Consider the following 26,835-nt stretch of genomic DNA (forward strand, 5'->3'; position numbering starts at 1 on the left):
GTGCAGGGATGCAGCCTGCCGCCCTTGAGTTATGCAACAGGCTCAAAAAATATAGCCACCTGTTCTCAACGTGCTTCAGTAAATCTAAATTTGGGAAATTACAACAAAAATGAAACACAATGTGAGGAGCCTTCTCTTTAAATGTTATTCCTGGTCAGTGTCTGCTTTTCCTGGTTTGGTTCCAATGCACAGGCAGCCCCTCCGTGTCTGTTAACAACAGGATGTACTAAAAACTGATTCGTCAGCCGCTGTCCATTGGATGAAACGGTGCACACAAATGCACGCGTGCACACAAACACATACACTATTTGGCCACTCGCTCCCGAGCCTGAATAAATATCGGAGCCCATCCATCCGCCCGAGACAAAGACGCAATAGGAAACTTTCGTCGCTCTGCAGTAACCAGGCAACCACTGGATGAGTGACTCAGGAAAGGAAGAGAGGAGCTGACTCACAGCAGCTGTGACGTAAAGGATGTGAAAGGACACACAAACACGCACGCACTACTGTATGGGCTCACACACACATGCACACACACATGCATGCAGCAGGCCTTAAAGCCTCTAATCTGCCCCGTTTCAGGTAAATTAACACATCACTGTGTAACAGGTGAGGGGCTCTGGAATAAAACAGAATACAAGAATTTTCCAAACAGCCAGTCCACAAACACACACGCTGAAGTCTTAACACTAACACAGAGAAAGACATATCACATCTTCAGTGTTACACTCACAAACTATTAGTAATAAAAATATAAGTGATACCTTTTTGTTCTTCCTTTGTCACCACATCTCCTTTGAGAAAGCCAATTCAAACGGTCCAGAGAAATCACCAGAGTAGCTCCACCCATGAAGTATTTTGCCTCTGCAAAAACATAGAGAACTTATCAATTGATACTGATATGCGCTGCTTCGAAGTGTGCTGCACCATGACGCTGCAGAAATGTGTTGCAACATAGTCTGTCTGCATCTGCCATGAACAACACATTTCCCTTTCCTACCTTGCATCCTGCGAGCCCCAGTCATCGCCGCGCTATCACTGCGGGCAGGTTTACAGGGGACGCCGAACGAGACGAGCTGAACATATGGAGAGAGACAGAGGCAGAGGGATGCACAGAGAAGAGGGGGGTTGGTGGTGGTGGTGGTGGCGGGGGCAAACTGGGGTGTGGGGAGGGGTGAAAGAAATGGTGGAGTAGAAGAGAGGGATGAGAGGACAGGGAAAGGACGAAGAGCTCACGTGTACAGTACACTCCCCGGAGGCTGCTGACCTTCTTGCTGCAGAGTGCAAGATGGAGATCAATAACTTATCTGGTCTAATGTTGCACAGCTGCCTTACTGATGGGGAACAACAAGAGTGTAGGTGTCACCGTGATATACAGTCTGTATGGTTGCAGCAGAGTCATTCATCTTATTAATAGTCCACATCAGCGCTGTCTTGAACATTAATTTAGAAACATTAACACTAAATGATCAGACAGGGAGTTTGCATGTTCTCCCTGTGTCTGCGTGGGTTCTCTCCAGGTTCTCCAGCTTCCTCCCACCGTCCAAAGACATGCTCATTAGGTTAATTGGTGATTCTAAATTGGCCGTAGGTGTGAATGTCAGTCTGAATGGTTGTCTGTCTCTCTGTGTTAGCCCTGTGATATACTAGTGACCTGTCCAGGGTTTACCCCGCCTCTCGTCCAATGACAGCTGGGATAGGCTCCAGCTCCCCCGCGACCCTACAGAGGACAAGTGGTTACAGAAAATGAATGAATGAATGAATGAATGATCAGACAGCTTATTGGGTAACTATATGATAACACTATACTATAACTATATGTTCAAACATATACATGTCAGCAATATACAGAAATACATACATATAGATTTTATAATAATTAACAAATACAGTAGGGACTATATCAATCATCAGTAAGTTTTGCAACATTGCAAGTAAATGTATGCATTTTATTTTCTTGTAATAACTTGCTCACACTCTTGTCTCTTGGACAGAATAAATTGTTTATTATTAACGCACCCACACTGTTTTAGTGGATCAGACAGTCGACTTTACACACAAGAGGCAGTTTGTTCGTCACAGGAAGTCCCGTCTTATCTGTTTATTGCTTTAAGCTTTATGTTCAAGAAAAAAAAACTGCTAAACAAACGTGATGAGAAGAGTTTGAAAGAAACAGGCTTTCAAGGAACAGGGAGGGGCTAATGAATGACACTGCTGAGGTGCATCATGGGAAATGAGCCCGTGTTTTTCTGCATGACACTGGAAGCAGAATGTCAGAGGAATAGCTCAGCCTCTATTGATTTAGACTGTTGTTTTTAAAATTGGTCTTTTATGATTGGCTTTATAGAAGTCGAGTACTTCAATAGTGAACCACTTTTACATAATGCGCAACATTAAACTGTACATAATGCATTATGGGGTTAGAAGAAAAGCTGTCTCTTTATCTCACAGTTAACACACATTTTTCAATTGTGCTGTTTCAACTGCAGTCATTGCTATCCGGGCTCATCTTATTTTGTCTGTATTTTATATCTCTGTTAGGTTTTCAAGCTGTACAGACTTGTTGAAGGATAATTATATGCATACGGCTATGCTCAGTGTCTTTATGTGCAGTCCACAGTCCCAGGTTGCCAGGTGGTTTCAGCTGAGGGTTTACCGGATTAATGTTTCTCTCTGTTTCTTGTTCATTCGTTGGAACAAACACCACTACCCAGTAGGTTTATTTTTTCCCCAAGACAGAAACCAAAGATTGATTTTGAGGTATTTCAGTGGTGAATCCTTACGAACAGGATGAAAGTGATCAGTGTCAACGTGCAGCAGCAGCACTAATGGATGTGAGATTTATTGTCTTGATGGAGCTTTGAATTTTATTACATTAAAAAAACAAAATATAATACAGGCGAGGGTAAGTGAACCAGACATTTTTCAAAATAAGTTTAATGTTTGCAATGCAGATGGTACCATATAAAAGCCTACCAGCTCCCCCCTTCTCTCCCGTTACTCCTCGGTACAGCCTAACGGGGAAGGTGGCGGCTGCTCCAGTCCACTGGCTTCATCCTCATGTGTGCACTCCTGTGAAACCACACCAACCAGGAAGTAGACCTCAAAGAGAAGGCACCAAAATAAAAGCTCAGTGTGACAAAAAATAACTTCCCCATGTGTGTCTCTAACATCAGCGGTGGGGTTAATAATCACATTGATTAAAGACATGCAATTGCATAATCGTTGTTAATAATAATAGTAATGATGATAATAATGATGACATATGAGACAACTGCATAATGTTCAATTAAATCCTGTGGGAATGGTCTTTCAGTTTTGTCTCAACGACGAACATTATCTCCCTCTAGAGGTCAAAGGCGGAATAGCAGGCAGCAGAAGCCAACACTGAGAGGCAAAGAAACGGACTAAAAAATAGATCAAATCATAACATAATAATGAAATACAAGTCCTGAAATGCACACATTTAACCTCTTCTGTTGCTATAAGATTTAAAGACTTTTACTAAAAGATTACACATTGCTGCAGCTGCTGTATCATGGGGCTACAAATATGATTACACCTGCTATCATCCACACTGCTACTGTACGTTTTCTTTAACTTTGAGCTACAGATCAATTTCTTATCATCATGTTACTTCCACAACTCTTTTAATTTGTTGCGACTTTCCGGCAGCTTTAGTCCTCCCACTGGCAACAAAATCACTGATGCTGGAGTTCCGCTTTACACACCCAGACAGCATCAGGATGTTGTTCCCAGGAGGCGCCAGTGTCACCATTCAGTCCATCTCTGGTTCTCAAGAGAAACAAATGAAAGTGAATAGAGGAGTTTAAAAGCAAAAAAAAAAAACAATAAAATATGTAAAAAGAGACAAAGAGATGGACAGATGGTGTTTCCATTCAGAATTCCACCTTCGGCTCAATTCATCCCCGTCGCAGCCGTCCTTCTCAGGCATGGTGTCACACGGCAACCTGCACCTGTGGACCCATATCAGGTCAGCCAGTGCACCCTGAATGCTTACAGTACAGTATTTCAGTATGGTCAACGCTTTTTTCACCAGACTTAGCAGTGCATGTGAGGATGTGATACAGCCACGGAGCATAAAGCCTTCTCACTGGCACAAAATGTGAGCCTGTTCCGGTCTGTTTCACATTCTATTTTCACATTACAGCAATGATGGATGTGTCCTGCCTGAGTTTCTCAAAATCTGATAGGTCAGCAGATTCTGCATCCAAGTGTCAGATGAATGAGTGCTTTGGTTTCAGGCCTTCTGAGTGACCATGAGGAAGCTTCATAGTAAGATTCTATCAGATGCTGTAGTTTATTAAAGCAGGATAAAGCACTGAATATGCTATCTCCAATTACTTTCTTCTTTTGCCTGGTTGGTGCCATCCTGGTTTATTTGGTTTCCAAGCAGCCGGCAGACCAGCTGCACAATTCCCTGCCTCACATGGAAACCTCACTTATCAACAGGTGAGATAGAATGCATCTGCAATGGTTAAGAGGGTGAGAACAAGCAAATATTGAGGTAACACTTGTAGCTTGAAACAGCTTGAATTTTATAATTGACAGGGTTGGGATCACTGTAGCTTACTGCTCCAATTGAGTTGTAACAGTACATGCCAAAAGAACTGTGGAACTATCCTTTTACACTGTGGGAGCAGAATCATCATATCCAGACGGCAAGTGACACCAAACAATCCCTGAGAGGAGGGTAATTGGAGATCATTGGGCTTATTCTGAGCATGCCAAATACACCGTGCTCAAGGCCTGAGCAGGGACATGTGGAGCTCCGGTCTCTAAAGTCACTGTCCGACACCAGCGGAATGGGGCACGGCAAAGCACTGTGGGTAGCACGGTGAAAACGCGACGTCCACTCAGGGTGCTGGTAGGGCCGCTTGCAGTCTTTATTTGGACACGGGGGATCTCACGGCTGCAGAGGAGATAGGCAGAGAGGGAGTGAAATGTGAGACTGCGATAACAGTATAAAGAGTAGTAAATACGTCACCTTGTTGGTTTAAGGTGTAGCTTCAGCAGTAACAAAACTGTTGTTTTGCAGCAGAAGCCAGTGCTGCATCTGTTTGTGAACCATGAATTGGTAATTTGTCCCAGATTATCACTGAATGTGGCGCTCAGTAGAGAGAGATTTCTCACACTCCCTCTGTTGGGACTTTTCTCTCGTGTAGGAAATTTGAAAAGTGTTTGCTGACAGAGTCCCTTTAATATGATGACATAAACGTGTAATCCATCTCCAATCACAGGCGGAGTATTTCTGAGCCTCTGTTGACAGCAGTACACCTGCTCTTCCCCAGTCCAGACCTGGGAACACTGCCGGTCTGATCCAGCACCGCGGCTGCCAAGGGCACTGCCGTATTGGGAGAAGTGTGAGTGTGAGTTTGAATCAAAAAAGAGTAGACAGACGGATATAGGATCAGAGAGAGCTGCGTGTGGAGGGCGAGTGGGAGGATTCAGTTGGGGGGTGGTGTGTGTGTGTGTGTGTGTGACTATATTTACTCATTTTATGGTGATATAAGAAAGTGGATTATCATTAATTACACCAGCAGTCACCGCAAAAGATCCATTTCCTGACAGAGGAAGAAATGAATATGTTGCATATATGTTCACATACAAAGGTGTTTTTCTTTTTCTGTCCGTTTGGGTGTAAACCAGAACGTCATGCACAGGATGATGTGAAACTCGCACGCAGACATGGAGTACACACAGCTCATAATTTCATGGATTTTAGTTTCAGCTGTGACCTTTTGAGCGACAGTCCCCATAAAGACTGGCGGCGGAAAGAAAGCTCACTCAAGTACTAATTTAATTTCAGAATGGAGGCACATATTTCCTATTTTTGTTTTATTTCATTACACTTATGTGTCAGCCGTCAGATTGTCCAGCAACCCTGTAGATTCATTTTGGGACCCTTTAAGGGGACCAAACCCATCGGACTAAACTGTCTATCAAATGTAAGGTCCAATAACATTTAAATAATTTATTGTTATTACAGTTATGCATAAGTCATAACTGTAATAACAATAAATGACAAATTTGATAATTTAAGCACAATTTGCTAATGCTACTTCTGTAAAGTAAGATTTTAAAAGCAGGACTTTCACTTGCAGTTATTTACATTTACTTAAAGTAGAAGTATAAATACCTTCTGCAGCGCTGGCTGATTAATGTATATGATGAGTCTGACAGCAGAACATGAAAGTACCATACACCATGACGTGAAAACATTAAAAATTTCAAAATAAGTGCTTGTACCATATTTTAGAGTTGAACTTATACTTGTGAAATGTGTGTTTTATCGTAGATGACAATAAAGGAACCAAGTTTGTTGTTTTTACTGTTTCTGTCTGCTACTACAGCTGGATAGAAAAATAATAAATACACAACAGAGAACAGGAATGTTGCCATTCTGTCAGTTAAAGCTGTCTCGACAACGTTTGTCGGTGCAGCCTTGCACCACTGGATGGCAGTAGATAGATTCTTCAGTCAGGGCAGTGAGGGTTTCACACCCTAACACACACACTGTGAACCATGTTAGTAAAAGTGACGGCATTGCTGGAGCTGTGAAAAGTATTTACTTGTTCTTTCTTTTCTTTAATGTGTGTGTTTTACATTGGTACTCCTGAACACACAGCACACAGTGAGGTGGACCACATCTTTTAACACTAAACCATTTTATCAGCCTGCTACTAAAAGCTGCGGTGAAAGGCTTGCACCTGTCTGTCACTTTTCTGTATATGCCCCTGTGAATGTAAACACTTACCTCATCCTGTCCTGTAATCAGACCACAGCTAAGGGAGCAGCTAAGCTTCTGTATGTATATGATATTTCAGTAATAACACGAAGCTAACACACACAGCTGCACACATACATGTTGGGAGGAATTTAATTGAAATGCCAGGAATGCAGAAAGGTCAAAGCCGGTGGGGAAAGTGACGAAAAGCCTGAGCGTGACCTCTGACCTGTACCAACACACACACAAATGCGCACGCACTCGAGCTTGCATGGGCTGGGGCAGCTGTGGGACTCCTCGACTAGTTTGAAGTGTTTATGGAGGAGCTGAGTCTGAGCGCTCGCTGACAGAGCTCTCATTTACACATACACAGCCCTGATCAGATAAGAGCAGATCTGTTTCAGCGGCTAATCTTAAATCTGATGAGGTTTACAGAGACCTGTGGCCTTGGAATACACATAAATGTCTTTATTTGGGAATCAGGCGCTGCTGAGGGGTATATCACACTACCTCACACTATAGGAACTAGAAACAGGACCCTGTGCTTTCATCATGTCAAACCATCACTTTTATAAGGAGACTAGTTTTAGCATGTAGCTCCCAGTAACCGCCGTCCGGACTCAGTGGCAAAAAGAAAAGGTATTTCAGGAAAGGTCTTGTCAGTATATCAGCATGTATGTTTCTATGTCCTGAGTCGCTGCAGCAGCCACCCGACATCATCCTCTCTTTAGAGGCGCCTGAGGGAGTCCCTCACTCCTCCCTCCTAAACCCCTCAACCACCCGGTCCTGTCTCAGCACAGATCCTATCACTTGCATCCCTAGCTTACTGGAATTCACCAGGCCCAGATCCAGTTGCACAGCAGCAACCGCACTCGAGTCAAAAATGTGATGAGCCTGGATTGGCCCTTAGTTACAGCTCAAACATATGAGCAATAGAGTGGCCAGGAATAAGGGCATGGGAATGGTTGCATATCACTGAATTTAACATGCATTTCATCTTTGAAGTCTGCCAGGCTGAAGAGGATTATGTTTCCGCGGGCTCAGACGGACCACAACACTATTTTATTGCCGCCTTCCTATGCCAGGACAGGCGGCGCTCCTTGGACTGAGAGGTCTTACTTAAAAATATTTTATTTGCAGATTGATCAGACGTATAATAAGATAAATAAGAAGTAATACAAACTGGAAACATGTGGGTTATGTGCTGCAAGAATATTTCTTGGCTTGACCTGTTTATTTCCTTAAATCTACCTCTACTGTCCTGCATTTTGTCCTTACCAAAGTCAATCTGTCATTACCATACTCTATTTTTTAACAAACAAATAATCCTTAGTAATACTTTCTAAATTAGTCAGTTTTAGAGATGCTGACGCGCAGATTTTGTTACCTTTGAAGAGAGAGTCAACTTCCTTAGTCCACCACCCCTATTACAGTATTTATGCTAAGCTAGTTAGCACACATACATAAGAACAGCGCCAATCTTCTACAATGGCGGCATTTTTTTTTCTTACACACCTCTGAATAGATGAAAACAATATGAAATTACGCCGTATTCACCGGTAGCCCAAACAGCAGGTAGCATAGCAAAATTTTAAAAGATAAATTGAATTTGCTCGTGTCGATATTAACAATTAATGTTTTAAGCTAAATGTTAGATGTCTGTAGTTCGGGTCGGCCTGTTTTGTTAGTGTTTATCAAATAATTGTAGTGGCGCAACAAGAGCACCGGCAGCCATCTTGAGTTGCCCGATGATGTAAACACACCAACCACTTATACTTTCCCTTCCACTTGACATGAACGTGTTTAGATTCAGATTGCACTGGACCTCATTCACCTCAAGGCTGTGAATGCGAACACTCCCGAGTCACGTTGGAGTTAGCTAGTTGCTAACTGCACCTAGCTAGCTAAGTCGGGATGCCACAAACTCATTGGCCCGTTCGTGACCGCCACATATAGCCGTCAATCAAAACGAAGTTTACAGTAAGGGGCTATCCTGGGCGTTATCTCACAGTTCACTTACAGTTCACCGTATATTACCTTACAGTATATGTTTACTGTTGAGTAATATTTACACGTCAAAGCACATTAAGGGATTCAGACCGGCAACACAACTGTGGTTTCCTCACCTCTTCTTCTTCTTTTAATTTAAATTTTTTTAGCAATTTGCTAGATTAACCAATTATGAATAAATAATTTAAGTCATTTTTAAAAAAAAACTGAAAGGCAACACACAGGGTGACACACTAAAGAGATACATACATTGACAGATAAATGGATACACTAAACAGATGCATGTACATACAGTAGATGCATGGTGTCAAAACTGATAACAGAAGAGACAGGAAACTATACAGTACATGCATATGCACAATGAAAGCCATACATTTAAGCCTGAAACAGTGCCCGTGCCAAAGGAGAGGAGTGGGACCAAACTGTAAAGACGGGGGGGATGGGCGGAGCTTAAAGGAGGGGGCGTCTTGGCCGAATTTGAGAGCGTCACTGGCATGCCCACACCACAGCTGGTCAGATAGAAATAGTCAAGGAAGAAACTGAGACCGGGAAAAAGAAGGAGCGTCCACTTTCCTTACGGATGCATGGACGGATGTCTCTCTTCTGTCTCTTGTCTGAGGACATTTCAGACACTAGCGAAGGACTTAAAGAGTCAGGTCAGCATGCAGCGGGACATTAAGTCTCAGTTGATGACGTTATTGGAATTAAAATGGCCTCCAAGATGAATAGCTGCTAAAGCGCTACACTCAGAGAGACTGGCTCTAATCTGACACATGTTGTCCAACACATCTTTTATAAGTTTTCATCGATTCTTTCCATACAGAGCAGGCCAAAGGTCACGATAACATTATGGCACATAATGTTTAATGCCATACTTACATGTATATACATTATGGAATATGTGGGGAACAAGAGAGAAATATTTTAGTTGAGATGAGAAATAAAGAATGTTCTAAATGACATTTGATACTCTTAAGCACTCTTCATGAAATTATTGAAGAATGTGCATGGTTGGAAACCCATAAACCTGTAAAGTCTCAAACTTGTGTCAGTGTGTCAAATAAACAAAGGCACCTACAAGAAACCTTAATTGATGACCACAAAGTAGTAGAGGCTATAAAAAGATATAGACGCTTGCAATTTCCACAGTGTGAAAGGTGAAGTGAGGAGTCAAGACAGGATTTGCTGGAAGGTGCAGAAAGTGTGCTTTACCAATGAACAAAACTGAAGCACAAAACTGAAACAATGCACTTTCATTGCAGGCACTCAGTATTTACAAAATGATATAATTTACTGTGACTACAGTAACACTGAACTGAAGATTGAAACAGGTATTATATAAATATATGTATATTTATTCATGCTAAAGTCAACAAGTTAAAAAAAATCTGGGCAAAATGCATTTGCCTCTTATTCTAGACATTCACAATAATAATAAAAAAAGATAATGCCACATTTCATTTACGTTTGCACCTGTATTTAAACATGAGTAAATGACTGACAGATAGACTACAGTAATTTATATGAATAAATTAACTTAAATATAAGTTGTCATGCAGGAAATTAAAAGTTAATGAAATGTAAATAATTATTGGTTTAGAGGAGTCGAAATCCTCAGTCTCAATAGCTGAATAGTTTGGGTTAAAGCAACTTATGACAGGTTTAATTACATGCCAAATGGAATCCACTTTCCCGCACTTACACTTTTTTTTTTACCTGATATGGACAAAGGCCGTCACATTGACTAACTGATGGTACAGAAGCTGTTAAAGCACTCTGTGATTCACTGTCTTGCTCAAGGACATATGTGCACGCAGAAAGGAGGAGCCCAGGTTTGAACCACCAACCCTATGAATAAATGATACCTGCTCACCTCATTCACATTCGTGAAATCAGAAAATTATGCAGTCACGTCATGTATCAATGCAATTACCGAAGCTGTAATGAACATTTTACATTTTTGAAAACTCTCATGCTGATGTTAGCCATCAAAAAACGTCCCTGTAAGACAAATCCCACACAATAAATCCCCCACTGAAGCCAGTATGTGAGAACGAGTCTATGATACATCCTGTCTAAGTGTCCTCGAGCAAATCACTGAACCTCCACAAGCTCACTCACACAGACAAGGTTCATGTCGAGTATGTAATCAGAATAAATCAAAGGCATAACCATCGTAGACACTAATTTATTTATGTATAATGTAACCCGCCATTTGTTCATGTGAAACTTACCTTTGCTGATTGTCCCTAGATTGATTTGTGAAGGATCCAGATCCCAGCCAAGTACTGACTTGTGCTGACCGTTTGCCTTGAATGTATCCCACTGCCACATCAGGCCACTCCCTGCTGAGTTTGCTGACGTGAGACAAGACTTTTTGCAGGTGCAAGAGACAAAAAATCAAAGTTTGTATCAATGCAGGAGATCTGTATTGAAGTTTTCCCCTCTACGTGTTGCTCAGACTCCCTTAACTGCCTGTCGACAAAATCCCCCAAATCTCTTACGTGCATACAACTGACACCCCATCCTTATCCATCTGTGTCTGTGTCAGTCTTTTCCTCTCTGTCCCGTCCCCCTCTTCCTCCTCTCATCCACCGCTCCATCACAAAGGAAGTCTGGTTTTCCTGAAAACAAGCCTCAGAACGTGAAAGAGGACAAGGCCGAGGGGGGTAGGTGCGTGGAGGGGAGCAGAGGATGTTTTTGTCGTTCTTCTGCCCCTCTTGTTGCAGCAGGCCCAACCGTGGTCCATCCTGAGGAAGCCGGGCTCACGTCACTCTGGCCAGGCCTTGGGCCCACACGTGCTGCCTCGCAGGGCCCGTGTGACGCAGACGCCAACAGTGCCGCAGCAGCCCCTCACACACGTGCACGGGTGAACAGACACGATTATTCAGAATTATCGGAATAGTTTCAACAGGCAGTAATGATACTAGGAGAAGTGTTTTGCCAGAACAAACTTCAAAACTTTGCCAGCTAACCACACTCGATTTCCTTTATATAATCACTGCAGACTGCCAAGCCACCTGCAAGTGTGAGAATATATTAGCATGGGGTTTTCCACAGACTCACACTGACTGATTTATAGCATAACAAAAGAAAGTGCAGATGTGCATAACACATATCAACAGTATAACACCATCAGCCCAGACTAGTGGTTTTCATTTGTCCAGTAATTCAAGTTGAACAACAATATTATTGAATGTATCCAAAGATGGATGAACGTTCTGTGGTGTCACCAAAAAGATTCCTGACCAAGTGAATAACACTGACCATCCTGTGACAATTCAACGTTTTGCTGGGAAACTTTTGGACCTGGCATTCATGTGAATGTTACTTAGACATGTACCACCCACCTGGACCAGACCAGACACCCCCACCCCATAGCAATGACACTCCTTGATGGCAGCAAGGAACAACTCAAAAAACATGAAGAACAGCACAAGGTGTTGACCTGGCCTCCAAATTCACTAGATCCCAAACTGATCGTGGGATGATCCACAGAGGCAACTCCCCTCAACCCATAGGACCCAAAGGCCCCCCACTAACAACATTCTGTTGCCAGACACCACAGGACACCCTCAGAAGGACCATGTCCATTCTCTGATGAGTCACAACTGTTTTGGAGGCATTTATTTCTGTTGTAAAGTTGGCATTTTAAGGTGGACGTCTATGGGGATTGTTTTTAGAGCAAGCCTCAAGTGACCACTCATGGAATTGCACTTCTGGGCACTTACTGTATGTATTAGTGTAGATTTTCAGCCCTGAAGGCCCCCACTAGATCAGGAGATAACTTCTTTAAAGTTTTAAACTTACTTAAAATGTAGAATTGTATTTATTAAAATTTGCCCCTCACAACGTATCCAATGTACATGTTACTATGTGCACATTGCACAGCTGAATTCACTAGCAAAACTACTGTTAGCATGCAAACATATGCAAGTGAAAAAAGTAATATGAAATATCGGTATTTAATACATCTGGCAACTTATAAAATGCAGTAAAATAATGTTTTAAAATGAGATGTTCTGTTATATATAATAAAATAACAAATTACGGAATGTAATTACCTATGATGATTTATTTTAGAATAATCTATTCTATTCTATTCTATTTTTCAAATGAACAGTCTGAAAACCAAACCAAATGTAGCATGTGGGAACAAGCTGACTGTGAGTGGAGGCAGCTCCATGGAGCACAGCCTGAAAGTGACAGAGGCCATAATAACAGGATGTTTACAGCCTGCGGAAACACTGCCAGGGACAACCACAAGCAGGCAGCAAGCATGGCTGGAAACACGACCGAAGAGGAAACGCAGGCCAGCCAGGTTTCATCCAGATGCACCAAATATAACCCCACTGGCTGCTGTTTTGTTTACAGACAGATACTACCTGCCTACGGTCTGTTATAAGTCCACGATGATCTCTGACCCCTGCAGAAAGCCATCTAGAAACCGCAGCTGTGCAACAGCGAAATCCTCCCTTTCACACGCACGTAGGCTTTGATGGCTGAAGTGGTCAGCTGCAGGTGACAGCGGACAGAAGGACACTGGTGGTTTCTGACATTGGGGGGGGGTGAAGTCTGTCCACTGTCACTGGTTGCTTCTTTCTGCCCATCAGCGGTCACATATTGCACCAGGCTGCGACATCAACTGCACAACCATGGCTCTCACTGACCTCCTAGCAGCTTCAGACATCACTTCTGCAATTAACGCATGTAAAGGTGAGTCGATGGGTGGGTTTTGAGTCTATGATCAAAATGAATGATTCAGGAGATAAGGCCTCTGATTCTGTATTTCACCGTAGTTCCACCTGGCTGTCATCTGTTGGGCATCATCATTTGAACTGACTGGATCTAATCAAGTTGTATCTGTTGTTTAATTTTCAGCAAAGGATTCCTTTAGCCCAAAGACGTTTTTCAAAACGGTGGGTTTATCCAAGAAAAGTCCGACAGAGATTGAGAGGGTCTTTAAGATTTTGGACCAGGACAAAAGTGGCTACATAGAACAGGATGAGTTACAGTTGAGTACTGCAAAAACCCTGCACACATATATATTTATATATATACAGAAGATGTTAATATTTTTATCTGCTGATTTTCTCATTTTTAATCAGACTGTTCCTGCAGAACTTCTCTAAAGGAGCGAGGCCACTGACTGCAGCCGAGACCAGAGCTTTCCTCCTGGAGGGAGACTCAGATGGTGACGGGAAGATCGGCTGGGAAGGTGAGAGGTCCGAGCCGAGATGCTGATCAAGAGTTTACATTTTATTTTCTGTTTTATCGGACCTTTGTTTGGTCTGTTGCATTACAAGAGGAGAACAGCATTTCCCAGAACGCAAACAGGAATAAGCGGTTACAGAAGATGAATGAATGAATGGATATAACTGCAAGATGCAAACATGTCGGTTATTTAGTTAGTTAGTAATTCTGTTTTGAGTGTGAAGAATAACGCACAATTATAAAGCTTACAGTGAAGGGTAGGAGAAACCTTTAAGAGATGCTCTCTGGTGATCTGCAAAACTACTTTTTTAGTTTTAAAATATTAATTTCACCAATTAAATTTATAACAGTTAAATACAGTATGTTTAGAATATAGACAGAAAAACAATTTTCTATTTGAATCCCTAATAAGTGGAAAACTAGAAAAAGAAAAACTGGGGTCGTCCTAATTTGCATTGTTTTAGTTGATGAATTATTCATCAGTAATAGTTGTGATAGTCGCTCCAAAACTCAGAAGGTCTGTGGTTACCTCTCTTAAGAGACATCTGACGCTTTTATTAAATGTAAGCTTTTTAGATCATTTGTTGCAAAGTGTAAAGAAATGATCAGAATCAATAGTAAGTCAATCAATAGTATTCCATCCATACTTACAGTGTGTGATATTACATGGTGTCTTTCTCTAATCTGAGTGTTTGTCTTTTTCCCCCAGAGTTTTCTGCACTGGTCAAGTCTGCATGATCCCTGAATGATTTCAGATGATCTCAGTGGCGGATCTCTTTTCTTAAAGATTGTATGTGTTTAGAATAATATCTGTTTAACTTTTAATGGAACGTACTAAAGCAAGTCTTGTGAAGTCTCTGCCACGTGTCTTTACCTGCCAGAAGAGTTTAGAAAGAAGCATACTTTACTCCATGTAAAGTAAAGTTCTGCTGATAACCAGCATGAGGCTTGTCGGATGATGAGCGGAAAGCTCTCTGCTGTTTTGGGGGTTATGCTGAGCGCTAGGAAACATCTAGCCCGTCCGTGTGTCGGGGGAAGGCTTTGGTTCCGCCAGTCAGCTGTGTCATTCTGGAAATGTGTTTGACGCCGCGGGGAGAGGAACTCGGCGTGAATTATATGCTTCCACTTAGACAACGTGTGCACAAGGTTCAATCCATTTTATTTCACGTACATAGTTTTGTCATTTAAAACCAAATAAATTCATCCTTTGTTCATTGTGACCTGATATGATTTTTTAAGAAGAAGCTTATTGTGTCCATAATTCTAACCGCCCGTCATGTGATTTATTTCATTGAGTGATTCCTCTCTCATGTACAGTGACACTTAGCAACATATCCTAACAATGAAATTGGTTTAAATAGTCAGGATAGTGTTGTATTATCTACAGTTGTGTGCATGTATAAGTACATATACATGTACAGTATATGTACAGGAAATCCATTGAATTGTTTAAGCTTCAGACCAAGTGTTAACAGGAAAGTTTAACTTCAGAGTTACAGGAAATGAATTTAGAACATAAATATCTACAACTGGATGCTTGAGTCACATGTTTCCAGAACTGTCTGGAATACACCAGACAGCCTGCCAGAATCTGTTAAAGAATATACAGTATCAAATATGACCAAGACTGTTTTCACATCTACTTAATTAAAAATTACAGAAGTGTTCTTGTTAATGTTCTTAAAATATAAAAAGTAGCACCACTCATTAAGCAGGACAAGGACGGCTGAGGAAAAAGTGTGTTTGACTGCTTCATAGTGTTCATAGTGTTGGGAAGTTTGGTGTAACAGCTGAATAAATGTAGTAATCTTAGCCCAAGAATTCCTTCTGACAAACAGTGGGGCAGAAACATATAAGATTTCTGTATAATATTTATTTTTATATAATACAATTAAGTAGGAGAATATGGAAATCCAATAAAGTGTCTCAAGATCGTACTCACAGTAAATACGGATGCATTTGCTCTTTTTCAAGAGGCATTGCATTTCCAGGAATCGTATGGTAATAAAAATCTTCGAGATTCACTGGAACAGTACCAGTCACCGTGCGGCTTTTTGGCAACCTGGTCTTAACCAGCACAGAGTGGAAATGTTTAATGGTGTGAACTGCAGATCGAGGTTCGCAGGCAGGACGCAGTTGGACTAGAGGCAGCTGCTCTCTGGGTGAGGACTCGCAGAGCTCCTGCAGTTCTGCTCCAGGCAGAGAGATCGCTTGAAGTGCGCCAGTAGAGAAACTCTGGGACAGGATCAAGTTTCTGCTCCAGGACTTCTGTCAATGAGGCACATTTATTTGCAACTTTCTCTCAGATGGCGAGTCACTCCTGCCTGCCTGACAGAGGAGAGTGACAGAGAATATGGGTCACTTCTATTTCTGCTGCAGCATGAGGGAACAAACCTCTGCTCTCAGGTGGAGATTTAGACAAACATGGATCATTTCTAGCTGAAGGCGAAATATCTGGAGCAACCTGAGGCTTCTTAGTTCTTTCTTTTCATCCTAAAATGTAAATTTAATGCAAATTCATTGTGTTTACAAGCCCTAGATATTCCACTTAGACAAATATGTGGATCTGAGGATCCATCTTTCCAGATGTCTCACAAATAAACTGTGAAGTCAAATATCATTTTCAGATCAAGATGGGGGATGTTTCTATGCGGTCTCGCGTTCACCGTCTTGCTGCTGTGAGATATTTGTAATGTAAGCCTGATATTGAAGAAGGGCAGGAATAGTTTCAGTATCTAGGGCTGTGTCGCTTGAGGTGAGAGACCTCAGTTGACCACAGCAAATGCTAAAGGCCAGCGATCAGTTTTACGGAGCTCTTAAGAAGATTTAAAAGGAACAAGAAGTAGAAGTACACACATATATGTAAACGCATAAGAGATGACAAGTACACCTGAACTCACTGACGAAAAGTGACAAAATTAGAAGATGCTATGAAGCAGGAGTTAAACTATGATTGGTACATGCAAAATGTATGTTATTTCTGTGTTAAATGTATTCCCAGTAGTCTCAGAAACATCTCAATACTGCCACCTGATGTACAACAAGAATGTGACAGCCAGCGCTGGACATCAGAGCATAAAAGGCAAATAAGCCACCAAAGAACTAGCTCCTCATTTACATTCATTGTTTGGATAGGGGTGAGAAATCATTAGGCAACCCTACTGCACGTTTAGGATGATGATGGTAATGGCCACGGTTATGATACAGATTATATCAGCTATTCCCGAAATAGCACCGCAAATAGTTTCATCACCATAAGTAGAAATTGTCCGAAAATAAGGTCTGGCAAACAGCCACCAGCTAGATGATGTACTATTAAATCAGAGCATTCTCAATTCATCCCTGTGGCTTATCATCTCCTCCTTCATTCATCAAGATAGTTCACACTAAACCTATTACAGTGCTATTAAGTGTTGATATTGTCTACAACTCATTAGGCCGTGAAGCCTAGTGACATGGTTTTAAGGCCTGGTGTATGTTTTATTTGGTTTGCGTGATCTGCCAAGTCTTCTATTTGACTGTGACTAAATAGCTAATCTTGAACCGGTGCCCAGTTTCTATAGCTATAATTATAATTTATTTTCTCACTGGGTAAGGCGAGGTGTAAACAGTATAGTTTGCACAATACTGCTGATATCGAATGGCTGAAACACACTGAAAGAGTTAATTCTTGAATACATTCCTGTAAATAAACTAAAAATCTAAACACATTAAGACATGAACGTCTGAACACGTGTTTTTAGACTCTGTTCATCTTATTTGATCATAGTACCACTGCCTGCGATAATCAATCATAGCAACTAGACTTTTATGGAATGCCAACAAAGGCATTGTAGACACACAGTGTTACGCATGCTAAGTACACACAGGCTCATTTTCACCAAAGCTGATGCTTTTCAGCACAGCTAACAGTAACCCTAACCCTAACCCCCTGACTCCCTAACCCTTAAATTCCCTAAACACCTAACCCAATAACCCCTAACTCCTAATCCCTAACCCTAACCCTTGACCTAAACCCAACCCCAATTCTGGATCCGGACCCGTATCCTGACTGTGCTTTATCCTGAGCCCTAGCAGCAATTGCAAAGTTTGACCCAAATCTTAACCTGTGCTGTCATCTGGATACCTAACCCCAATTCTGACCCTTATCCTAGCCTTGCTTTCACCTCGACCCTAACTTTGTTCTTGTTCTTGCCTTCTTGAGAAAAAGATTTTTGCAGAGTATGTAACAACGTTAACCCCAATTCAGGATGCGTACCTTAACCCTAACCACAGGTTAGGGTTAGGGTCGAGATGAAAGCACTTTTGGGATTTGGGTCAGAACTTGGATTAGGGATAGGGTCCAGATGACAGCACAGGTCAGGGTTAGGGTCAGAATCCGAGTAAGGACTAGAGTCAAGGTGAAAGCACGGTTAGGATAAGGATCAGACTCCAGAATTGGGGTTAGGGTTGACATGAAATCATGTTTAGGATTATGGTCAAGATACAGAATTGTGGTGAGGGTCGAAGATAAAGCACGGTTAGGGTTAGGATACGGATCATGATCTGGAATTGGGGATAGGGTCGAGGATAAAGCACTGTTAGGATTAGGGTCGCGATCTGGAATTGGGGTTAGGGTCAGGGTCAAGATGAAAGCATGATTAGGATAACATCAGAAGTGGGGAATGATTTGGGTCCAGACATTTTATTTATACTATTTCACATATTTAAGGAAGTCTTTCAGTGTTCATTTAGGAGAAAGTCTTGTTCACTAAGGGTACATGTAAACTGCTCTATTAACACATCAGAGGTGCATTTTAGAGACTTTACCTTCACTACAGTGTGAAAGTTACACATTTTGGGCTTGCTTTAATTAAACCAAAAATATTAGTCACCAATAAATCACAAAAGTACGAGATAAAAGATGACGATTAAACAAAGCTACAAGATTCCGTAATAATTCACAATCTATACTATAAACCTGCTAGAGCTTTCTGATAACTTGTCACACACAATATAAGAGTTTACCTCATTCTTCACTCTGTGCTGCTCTGCACCGTAGTACCGGCTACAGAGTACGTTTCACCTCAATCAGCAGTGTATATTATTAGCCTTGTGCAATATCAAGCACTTTTCACATGGGTCCACACTTAGCCTACCATTTAAGCATCTTCATTTATGTACATATAAATAGAACAGCTCTGTCTACTGGACACATTTTTTTGACCGACTGCTTTGACTGCTTTGCGGGCAGTGTGTATTACATAGCCTATGCATCATATTTCGGGACAGTGGAAGTATATAAGCTCGTGAGAGTCGCTCAGGGCTTCACTGCAGTCAGCAGATTCATCTGAGCGAATCCTCTCTAGCCTTAGACATAACCCTAAGGTGAGTTGCACTGAGGAGCCGCAGACGTGCAGGCAAGACTACTTCCTGACTCAGAGAGAGTTACAGGGCTTCAACTTCATGCACTGCACTGGGATATAAATCGAGCAAAGGGCCACACAGGTCCAGATTCTGAACACCAGAAGCCCAGATTTTGGCTTTGGACTAACAAAGGAACCAAATGGGGGAGAAAAAAAAAAATCTGCCAACCACAGCTGCAAAGGAGATTTGATCTTTTGCCTTGGAGGGCTTGGTTTTGGAAAATTTGGACTACTTTTTTGTGATCATTTGTGCCTTGGAATACGCACAGAGAGGAACTATAAAATATACTGCATGGCATTATGAAGATTACATGTAGCTCTGTTACTTTGAATTGTGTGTTTTAGTCCAGCAGATAGACTCAGAGAGTACATTCAGATTCAGAGTAAAACAGTTTCTTCCTGTCTGACTTCTGCTACAGCCGAACTGATGAACTGACTTGTCCTCTGCTCTCCTCCCTCAGTTAAAAATGGCATTCGCCGGAATCCTGAGTGACGCTGACATCACTGCAGCCCTTGCAGCATGCCAAGGTAAACCCCACGATGAAAATGTCTCAGCATGCAGTGTTTTCACCTGAGAAAACCCAAATCAGATACTGAAGGACCTTACCTTAATTTGATTCATACTTTGCTTAAATGTAGCTACATCTTATACTGCAGAACTTGCAGGCTAATGAAGAGCAGTTCCAGCTACTCATAACCTGCATTGATTTTAAACACATCTTGGGTCCAGATCATTAGCACAGCAAGCTTGCAGATTGCAACTTGGTGTGATATGTATCAGTTATCAGCAGCTACTCTAAGTAAGTCAAGCTATAAGTTAAAGTACAAGGCAAAAATTGTGGATGAATAGCAACCAACTCCCAGGCCTCATAAACTGCTACCTGTGCATCTGCACAATAGGCTTTATTTTTTTATCCTCAGTTTCTGATATGATCTTCTCTCTGTCTCCTCGCAGCTGCCGACTCTTTCAAGTACAAGGATTTCTTTGCTAAGGTCGGCCTGGCTGCCAAGTCCGCCGATGACATCAAGAAGGCCTTCGCCGTCATTGACCAGGACAAGAGTGGCTTCATTGAGGAGGATGAGCTGAAGTAGGCACCCTCTCTTAGATTTCATCTCGAGCTCTCAGGAGCTCTTGCAGCTCAGGGATCGCCTTTCTTTGGCCCACTGCGAATTCAGAATGATGTCAGAGCCTCAAAGCATCTGAGAAGCTCTCCTCCGCAGTAACTCTATCCAAGCTCTCTCCTCTGGTGTCTCATATGCTAGGGTGACCTGGAGCAGATGGAAAAGCATAGCCTTCCTTAAAATTTGGGGTCAAATCAAATGCTTTTTAGACTAGGACAGTGAGAAGACAAGCTACAGTGAGAAGAAGTCAGTGAAGGAACTATAATAGGCTTTGGAGGCTGTCTGAAAGATGAGCTCCATTTGGAATTGATTTAGCGCAAAAACAAAAATGCTTAGCAATCAAGTAGAGGAGATATTTCCGGGGAAGATTCAATTTCTAAAACTGCAGATTCATCATAACACTCAGTATTTGTTTCCGATCGTCCTCTCCAGACTGTTCCTGCAGAACTTCTCTGCCGGTGCCAGAGCTCTGACCGACGCCGAGACCAAGGCGTTTCTCAAGGCTGGTGACTCTGATGGTGACGGCAAGATCGGAGTTGATGGTGAGGAAACGACCACTAGAAGCACAAAGCCTTCCAAAGATCTTGAAACGGCACTCAGAATTCTTTCTTTCTTTCTCCCCCTGCAGAGTTCGCTTCCATGGTCAAGGCTTAAATGGATAAACAGACCAACACCTGACTACTAAAGGAACAACTTGAGCCAAGACAGAGCCTACTCTTCACTTCTTCTCCTCTTCCCTCTCACTCTTTCTCTACTCTGCTCTCCACATCACTTTTATACACTTGACCTTTCACCCCCGACTGTAGACAAACCGCTCCCCCTCTCTCTCTTTCTCTGACCGTGCTCACCCCAGTGCTGTCCACGATGAATGTACCTGACTAAGTTTATAGCGTGGTTGACTTGTGTCTTTCTCTCTCTCTCTCACTTCTGTTGTCGTTTTACTGTGTGAGTTTTGCCTACTGTGAGATCAGTGATGATGCACTTTTGTGGGAAACGGACGGACAATGAGAAAACAATAAAGGTTCTTTTTCAGTAACACAAGCCTGGCCTTGGTCTTCAATGCTCGAATGAATGAGTGGATCGGTGATTAATAAAAATGTTGGAACAGATGTCTGACAAGGGATTGGTCCCAACTGCAATGAAAATGATTTACAGGAAGAATCTCAGAAACAAACAAAGCTAAAAATAACAATTTCATTTAGATCGCATGGGGCACACCACCACCACCAGGACAGGCAATCCAAGTAATTGTTTGGGTCCTATGTTGCTACGGCAACCACAACCCTCTTAAACCTATGAAGGTCCTACGGTGGATGGGCAATACTCCACAACCTTCTAACCTCGCCACTTTTAAATTAGCAAAATGCTGCAAATGCAACCTCGGTGCAAGTGCAAAATTCAACATTCACCTAAAGTTGTGAGATGTGGCTTTAGAAGCATAACCCTTCATGCACAGTTGCACAACACCACATTTTATTTCACATGAGTTCCAATATCCTCCTTCTAAGAGGAAGAAACATTTAGTTCTTCTTATAAAAGATAAGTAATTGCACGTTTAACAATGATCTTCATGGGAAGTCCCAGCCAGATGTGGAGACATGATACTAGTATAACTCACTAAATCCAGTTTCAACACACACACACACACACCTGCCTCTGCCTTAAATCATCCATCTCTTATCTTGTACAGTTTGTGGTGAGGCTTTGCTTCCCTCTTGTGTTCCTGTAAACAACCACTAGATGACGCAAATGAGTCACAATGACTTCACAAGCTTCACATTGCAAATTTGGAAGCTCCCAAAAAACAATAGATGTTCAGTTTCCTCAGCTTCAGATGAGTGCCCTTTTTTTTATTCTAAGAATCAGCTGCGAGATATACAAAAAACCCACTACAGCCAAAGTGCTGAGTCAGATCTCCACATCAATGAAACTTGAAAAAATAATGAGATTTATTCCCCTGGTTCTCGTTACAAGAAGCATCCCTCCCTGCCCCCACTCTGCTAATGCCATTAGTGCTGACTGGATTCACCAGAGACGCTGCTGTGTCAGAGGGTTTCATGGACTTCCCCTAGTAGCAGGCGACAAACTCATCAGTTTGGAGTGGTCGGTTGCCACGGTTACCAGGTGCAAAACCTGCCTGAAACAGGTAGCTCGGGTACATGAGTGAGTGAGTTTCAAATTGTTGGTTGTATTGCTTTCAGCTGCAAAGAGAGACAAAGGTGTCTCTGCAGGTCAATAAAAAGCACAATGTACAATGTCCTTAAAACTATATGCTGCTGCAACACTGCAAACTTTCCTGCTGTGGGATAAATAAAAGATTATCTTATGTTAACTTAGTTCAGACACATGGCGGCTGCTTAAGGTTAATCTTACATATGTTTTTATTTCGCAGCAGAAATAAGTAGAAGCAGTAAAATACACCAGCAACAAACAGAGAGGTTTTGACTTCCTAACTTTCTCTAACAAAGTGTCCTATCAGTGTGATACATAACATAACATTATTATGATTTATGACCTGCTGCTTGATGTTGTCACTAGAATTTAAGAGATTTCTCACTAAACCAAAGAGACAAAAAGGGGGACTGATTAAATTTGAAATATGCACCTGCAGAGAGAGAGAGAGACAGAGAGAGAGAGAGAGAGAGAGAGAGAGAGAGAGAGACAGAAAGACAGACCGGGAGGATAAGGGTAGAGGGGAGGGGAGAGAGGCAGCAATGTAACACAGGGAAAAAGTTGATTGGATGAAAACCACGCACTGCTATGACAGCAAGAGAGAGAGAAAGAGCAGTGAGCAGCGGATATAAACAGTAAAGGTTAATTGGACAGGTGAGCAGGTGAGGAACTTGAGAAGAAGGAAATCAGCCGAGGGAAAATTTGATCCTCGGACAGGTTGGAAACTCAAGCATCCTTCAGCGCGTCCAGCCCAGCGTATATAATACAGGACCGGCTGTCAGTGGCCACCGTGAAGCCTTATCTGCTGCTGCTTTGGACCTGAACCGAGAGGAAAGAGAACCAACAGCGGTGAGTCCCACAGCTGCACAGGGAGCTTCTATAAAGGTGTTGGCCAGGTGGTACCTGTCTGCTAGGTGAAGCAGTCGAACCACAGCTTCTCTTTAAGAAGTTTTATTTCTCACTTTTGCAAGGGTTTACACACCTTTTGTCATAGCTAGCCTTGACTGAAGTTCTTTGTTAACCTGCCAATAAGAATTAACATAAATTCTACTGACTGAAAAGGTCCTAAAAAATAGTGTTAAGCTGCTAGGACAGTAACAAAAGAGTTCTTAGAAAACCGAACATTTCTTTGAGCTAATTCCCGCAAATAGATAATATCTGAACTCCTCACTCTTGTATTAAAATAATTTTAAGGAAGCAGGAGGTCATAGAACTTATGTACGTTCTCCTCTAACAAGGTCAGAGAGACTGTGTTTTTCTTGTTTTATATATTTTTTATTATAAAGTTGATATATCTTCAGGTGAGTTCACTCATACATCGTAGAGTGGCTGTAGTTTCACAGTTTCTCTAAGGCCAGGGTCAAAAAACTTGAACCCAGTGAAGGGCTTGCTTATTTTTTTTGTATGTGATATAGAATAAACACATATGGTTTTGCCCCCCTCCTTCCCCCAAATAGTTTTGTACAGTCCCTAAGTGCCAATTACTATGTGGGGACCATCCAACCCAATTACGAAGTTCAAGGGGAGTAAATAGTCTCTGTAATTAACAGAGGCTGTCAGGGGAAATCCAATCAAAAAGCTCAAGAATCAGGCAGCAAGCCAGCAATTATGGATCTTTAATACAGAAGACGTTTCTTTTCAAACTTGTTTCATTTCACGTTTCGAAAACCCCAGCATATCTGCTAAATAATCGCCACTGGAGTTTTGATGGGATCATGATATTAAGCCACATTCACAAGAAAAGCCAAAAAAAAAAAAAAGTTAATCCAGTGTGACACGACAAGGGGCCGAGCGCAAACCGCAAAGCCTGGGTGCAGTTGAATGAGATGTGTGTCTGGAAGAAAAAGAGAGGGAAAGTTTGTGCGTGCCTGTTTGTTAATTATTCATTCTTGTACCTCACAGGATCAACATGTCGCTCACCTCCATTCTTTCAGCTGAGGCCATTGAAAATGCCGTCAAGGACTGTTCAGGTAGCGTCTCAACACACATGCTGGACAGCTCATCCTGATTCCGTTAAATATCAGCAACCGAAAATCATGTCACTCATTCATGCATTAAGTATAGATTTCTGATAACCTCACCAGTTAAAAAAAACTAAATTCACTCTTTATCATGATAAAATGTACCTTAGTCTTGGTCCACAGTTGACATGTGGACCTGCTCTTAATCTTGCCTCAGTCACATTCAGATCTTCAAAACCCTCTTCTACAGAAAGGTGCATAATCTTCTCCACGTTGTTTTCAGTACTGTACTCTCCGCTAAAGTCATATGCAGCTTTAAATCTGAATTTGAAAAAAGGTTTTTAATCATCCTGGCGGTTTTAGAGGAGGCATGTGTGTGTCGGTTTTAAAAGAAAATCTCCCATCGGGACAGCAGCCGCATGCTGTTTTAATCTCCACATCCCGACCTGCTAAACCTCGAGCCTCTAAACCTCTGTAGTCCATCTTCAACATTTTGTGTGTGTGTTTGCAGCTCCGGACTCATTCTGCTACAAGAAGTTCTTCCAGCTGTGCGGCCTGTCCTCAAAGACGCCCCAGGAGGTGAAAAATGTCTTCCAGATCCTCGATGAGGACAACAGCGGCTACATCGAGGAATCTGAGCTCAAGTGTGTAAAATGATAGCTGGGGTGTCTGATGTATGCTGCAGCAGTCCACTTATGAGAAATGTCAATAAGACCCTGAGACAAGACCCTGAAACTTTCCCGACCTCTCTTCTTTTCTTGCATCTACAGTATTCTTTCATAATAACTCTGCTGTCATTCTTTGTACACCTTCAATTTCAAAAGTTTTTTGTGTTTGCGTATCTGACAGAAAGAGAAAAGAGATAAATATGTTAAATCACACAGTTGTATTGCATTTTTGTGATGGCACCATTAAGCTGTCTCCTAATAATCCACTGTGTTATTACTGTATTAGTGTTATATAATTCACCTTTGCGTGAGGATAGCTGAGGCTTGACTGCAGCTGTGCAATTTGGGAATTGGTGTGTCAAACGTATCTGGATGTGTCGGATTATCCATACTTAGTTACTTTCTTTGTGTGTGTGTGTGCGTGTCTGTGTGTGTGTTTTTAGGTTTTTCCTGCAGCGGTTTGTCCCTGGGGCACGGACACTGACTGAAGCGGAAACCAAGAGCTTCATCTCGGCGGCCGACGACGACAGTGACGGCAAAATTGGAGCAGAGGGTCAGTTTATGATTTCTTACGCTGTTTCCGTATAAAATCACGATGCAGACAGAAACGGTTGGATTGAATCTTGCAGGGTGGAGAGGTCTGACAGCAAGAGAAATAAGAATATTGATTCTTGAAACAGAATACACGTGCATCCGTGAAAGTGTTTCCTCATTAAGTCTGCAAAGGTAGACTAGTAACTCAGTTAACAGAGACCTGACCTCCAAATGCTGGATGTAAAGGATTTAGACAATCCATGGCAGAGTATAGTCTGCTTTTGTTTTTATTTTTCAGTACCTGCTCCATCATTCTCATAGAGATCATTCATAAGGTTGTAATTCACTTGATTTTGTGATGTGGCAGATTCATATTGACAACAATGTTCAGCATTTCAAAGATGCTTTTCTTTTCTCCAGAATTCCAGACTATGGTCCTGTCCTGAGTTTTGCAGATGTAAGGAGCTACGGTCTTCAGGTTTTCGGTCATTTCCCTCACCTGTGGAGTCTCCTGATCTCATCCTCCATTCGACTGGATTTAATTTGTTTTGCTACTTGATTAAAATAAAAGAAAGCTTTTAAATGACCTTCTGTCATTTTGAAGAAAGCAGCTTGGAACATGTCTTCTCACCATGTTTTTATTGCCTGTGCACCTCTGACAGTGAATGACATAAATAAACATGTTTAAACATACAATTGTGAATGGACTCTGTGTATTTTAAACTAACACGTCAGTATCCATGAATGGCAGCAGTTTCATGTCTGTGTTTCTGTCTGACTTTGAAGCCATTGTGCAATATTTAATTCTCAACCTTAAAAACAGCTGTTTTCTAATTAAGTATGTAGCGCATCTTAATGTACAAATACAAGCACGCAAGAAAAGTTGCATTGGACACACAATTGAAAAAAAAAAATACATTTACAGTCAAAAATGTTTGCTGACTAATGTAGCTCATGTATTATCCTCGACAACTGATATTCTTGGTTAAATAAACAGATAT

The 26,835-nt window shown here is 41.8% G+C and overlaps 3 protein-coding genes across 4 annotated transcripts; all 3 read left to right on the top strand.

Annotated features, from left to right (window-relative positions):
* Nucleotides 1-13,413: 13,413 nt before the first annotated feature.
* Nucleotides 13,414-14,710, top strand: LOC311504126 (parvalbumin, thymic-like; the record flags this gene model as incomplete). Its single annotated transcript, XM_084567116.1, has 4 exons — nt 13,414-13,474; nt 13,640-13,772; nt 13,867-13,976; nt 14,682-14,710. The coding sequence occupies 4 exons, from the start codon at nt 13,414-13,416 to the stop codon at nt 14,708-14,710; spliced, it is 333 nt and encodes a 110-aa protein (XP_084423242.1).
* Nucleotides 14,711-19,060: 4,350 nt separating this feature from the next.
* Nucleotides 19,061-21,540, top strand: LOC311504847 (parvalbumin alpha). Its single transcript, XM_084568179.1, has 5 exons — nt 19,061-19,339; nt 19,839-19,905; nt 20,333-20,465; nt 20,932-21,041; nt 21,128-21,540. The coding sequence occupies exons 2-5, from the start codon at nt 19,845-19,847 to the stop codon at nt 21,151-21,153; spliced, it is 330 nt and encodes a 109-aa protein (XP_084424305.1). The 5' UTR covers nt 19,061-19,339; nt 19,839-19,844; the 3' UTR covers nt 21,154-21,540.
* Nucleotides 21,541-23,302: 1,762 nt separating this feature from the next.
* Nucleotides 23,303-26,834, top strand: pvalb9 (parvalbumin 9). 2 transcript variants are annotated; one of them, XM_084568062.1, is made up of 5 exons: nt 23,303-23,520; nt 24,574-24,641; nt 25,144-25,276; nt 25,744-25,853; nt 26,255-26,834. In XM_084568062.1, the coding sequence occupies exons 2-5, from the start codon at nt 24,581-24,583 to the stop codon at nt 26,278-26,280; spliced, it is 330 nt and encodes a 109-aa protein (XP_084424188.1). In that variant the 5' UTR covers nt 23,303-23,520; nt 24,574-24,580; the 3' UTR covers nt 26,281-26,834. The 2 variants fall into 2 exon arrangements, with proteins under 2 accessions (XP_084424188.1, XP_084424187.1); XM_084568061.1 differs by having other exon boundaries at nt 25,744-26,834.
* Nucleotide 26,835: the final 1 nt, after the last annotated feature.

This window comes from Chelon labrosus, assembly GCF_963514085.1.
Source record: "Chelon labrosus genome assembly, chromosome: 19".
Lineage (NCBI taxonomy): Eukaryota > Metazoa > Chordata > Actinopteri > Mugiliformes > Mugilidae > Chelon > Chelon labrosus.

What these genes read in the sequence shown, in the direction of transcription:
- LOC311504847 (XM_084568179.1), top strand. Translation starts at nt 19,845, where the DNA reads ATGGCATTCGCCGGAATCCTGAGTGACGCTGACATCACTGCAGCCCTT. An exon ending in AGCCCTTGCAGCATGCCAAG is followed by an intron (nt 19,906 to 20,332) that starts GTAAACCCCACG and finishes GTCTCCTCGCAG; the next exon opens with CTGCCGACTCTTTCAAGTAC. An exon ending in ATTGAGGAGGATGAGCTGAA is followed by an intron (nt 20,466 to 20,931) that starts GTAGGCACCCTC and finishes CGTCCTCTCCAG; the next exon opens with ACTGTTCCTGCAGAACTTCT.
- pvalb9 (XM_084568061.1), top strand. Translation starts at nt 24,581, where the DNA reads ATGTCGCTCACCTCCATTCTTTCAGCTGAGGCCATTGAAAATGCCGTC. An exon ending in TGCCGTCAAGGACTGTTCAG is followed by an intron (nt 24,642 to 25,143) that starts GTAGCGTCTCAA and finishes GTGTGTTTGCAG; the next exon opens with CTCCGGACTCATTCTGCTAC. An exon ending in ATCGAGGAATCTGAGCTCAA is followed by an intron (nt 25,277 to 25,743) that starts GTGTGTAAAATG and finishes GTGTGTTTTTAG; the next exon opens with GTTTTTCCTGCAGCGGTTTG.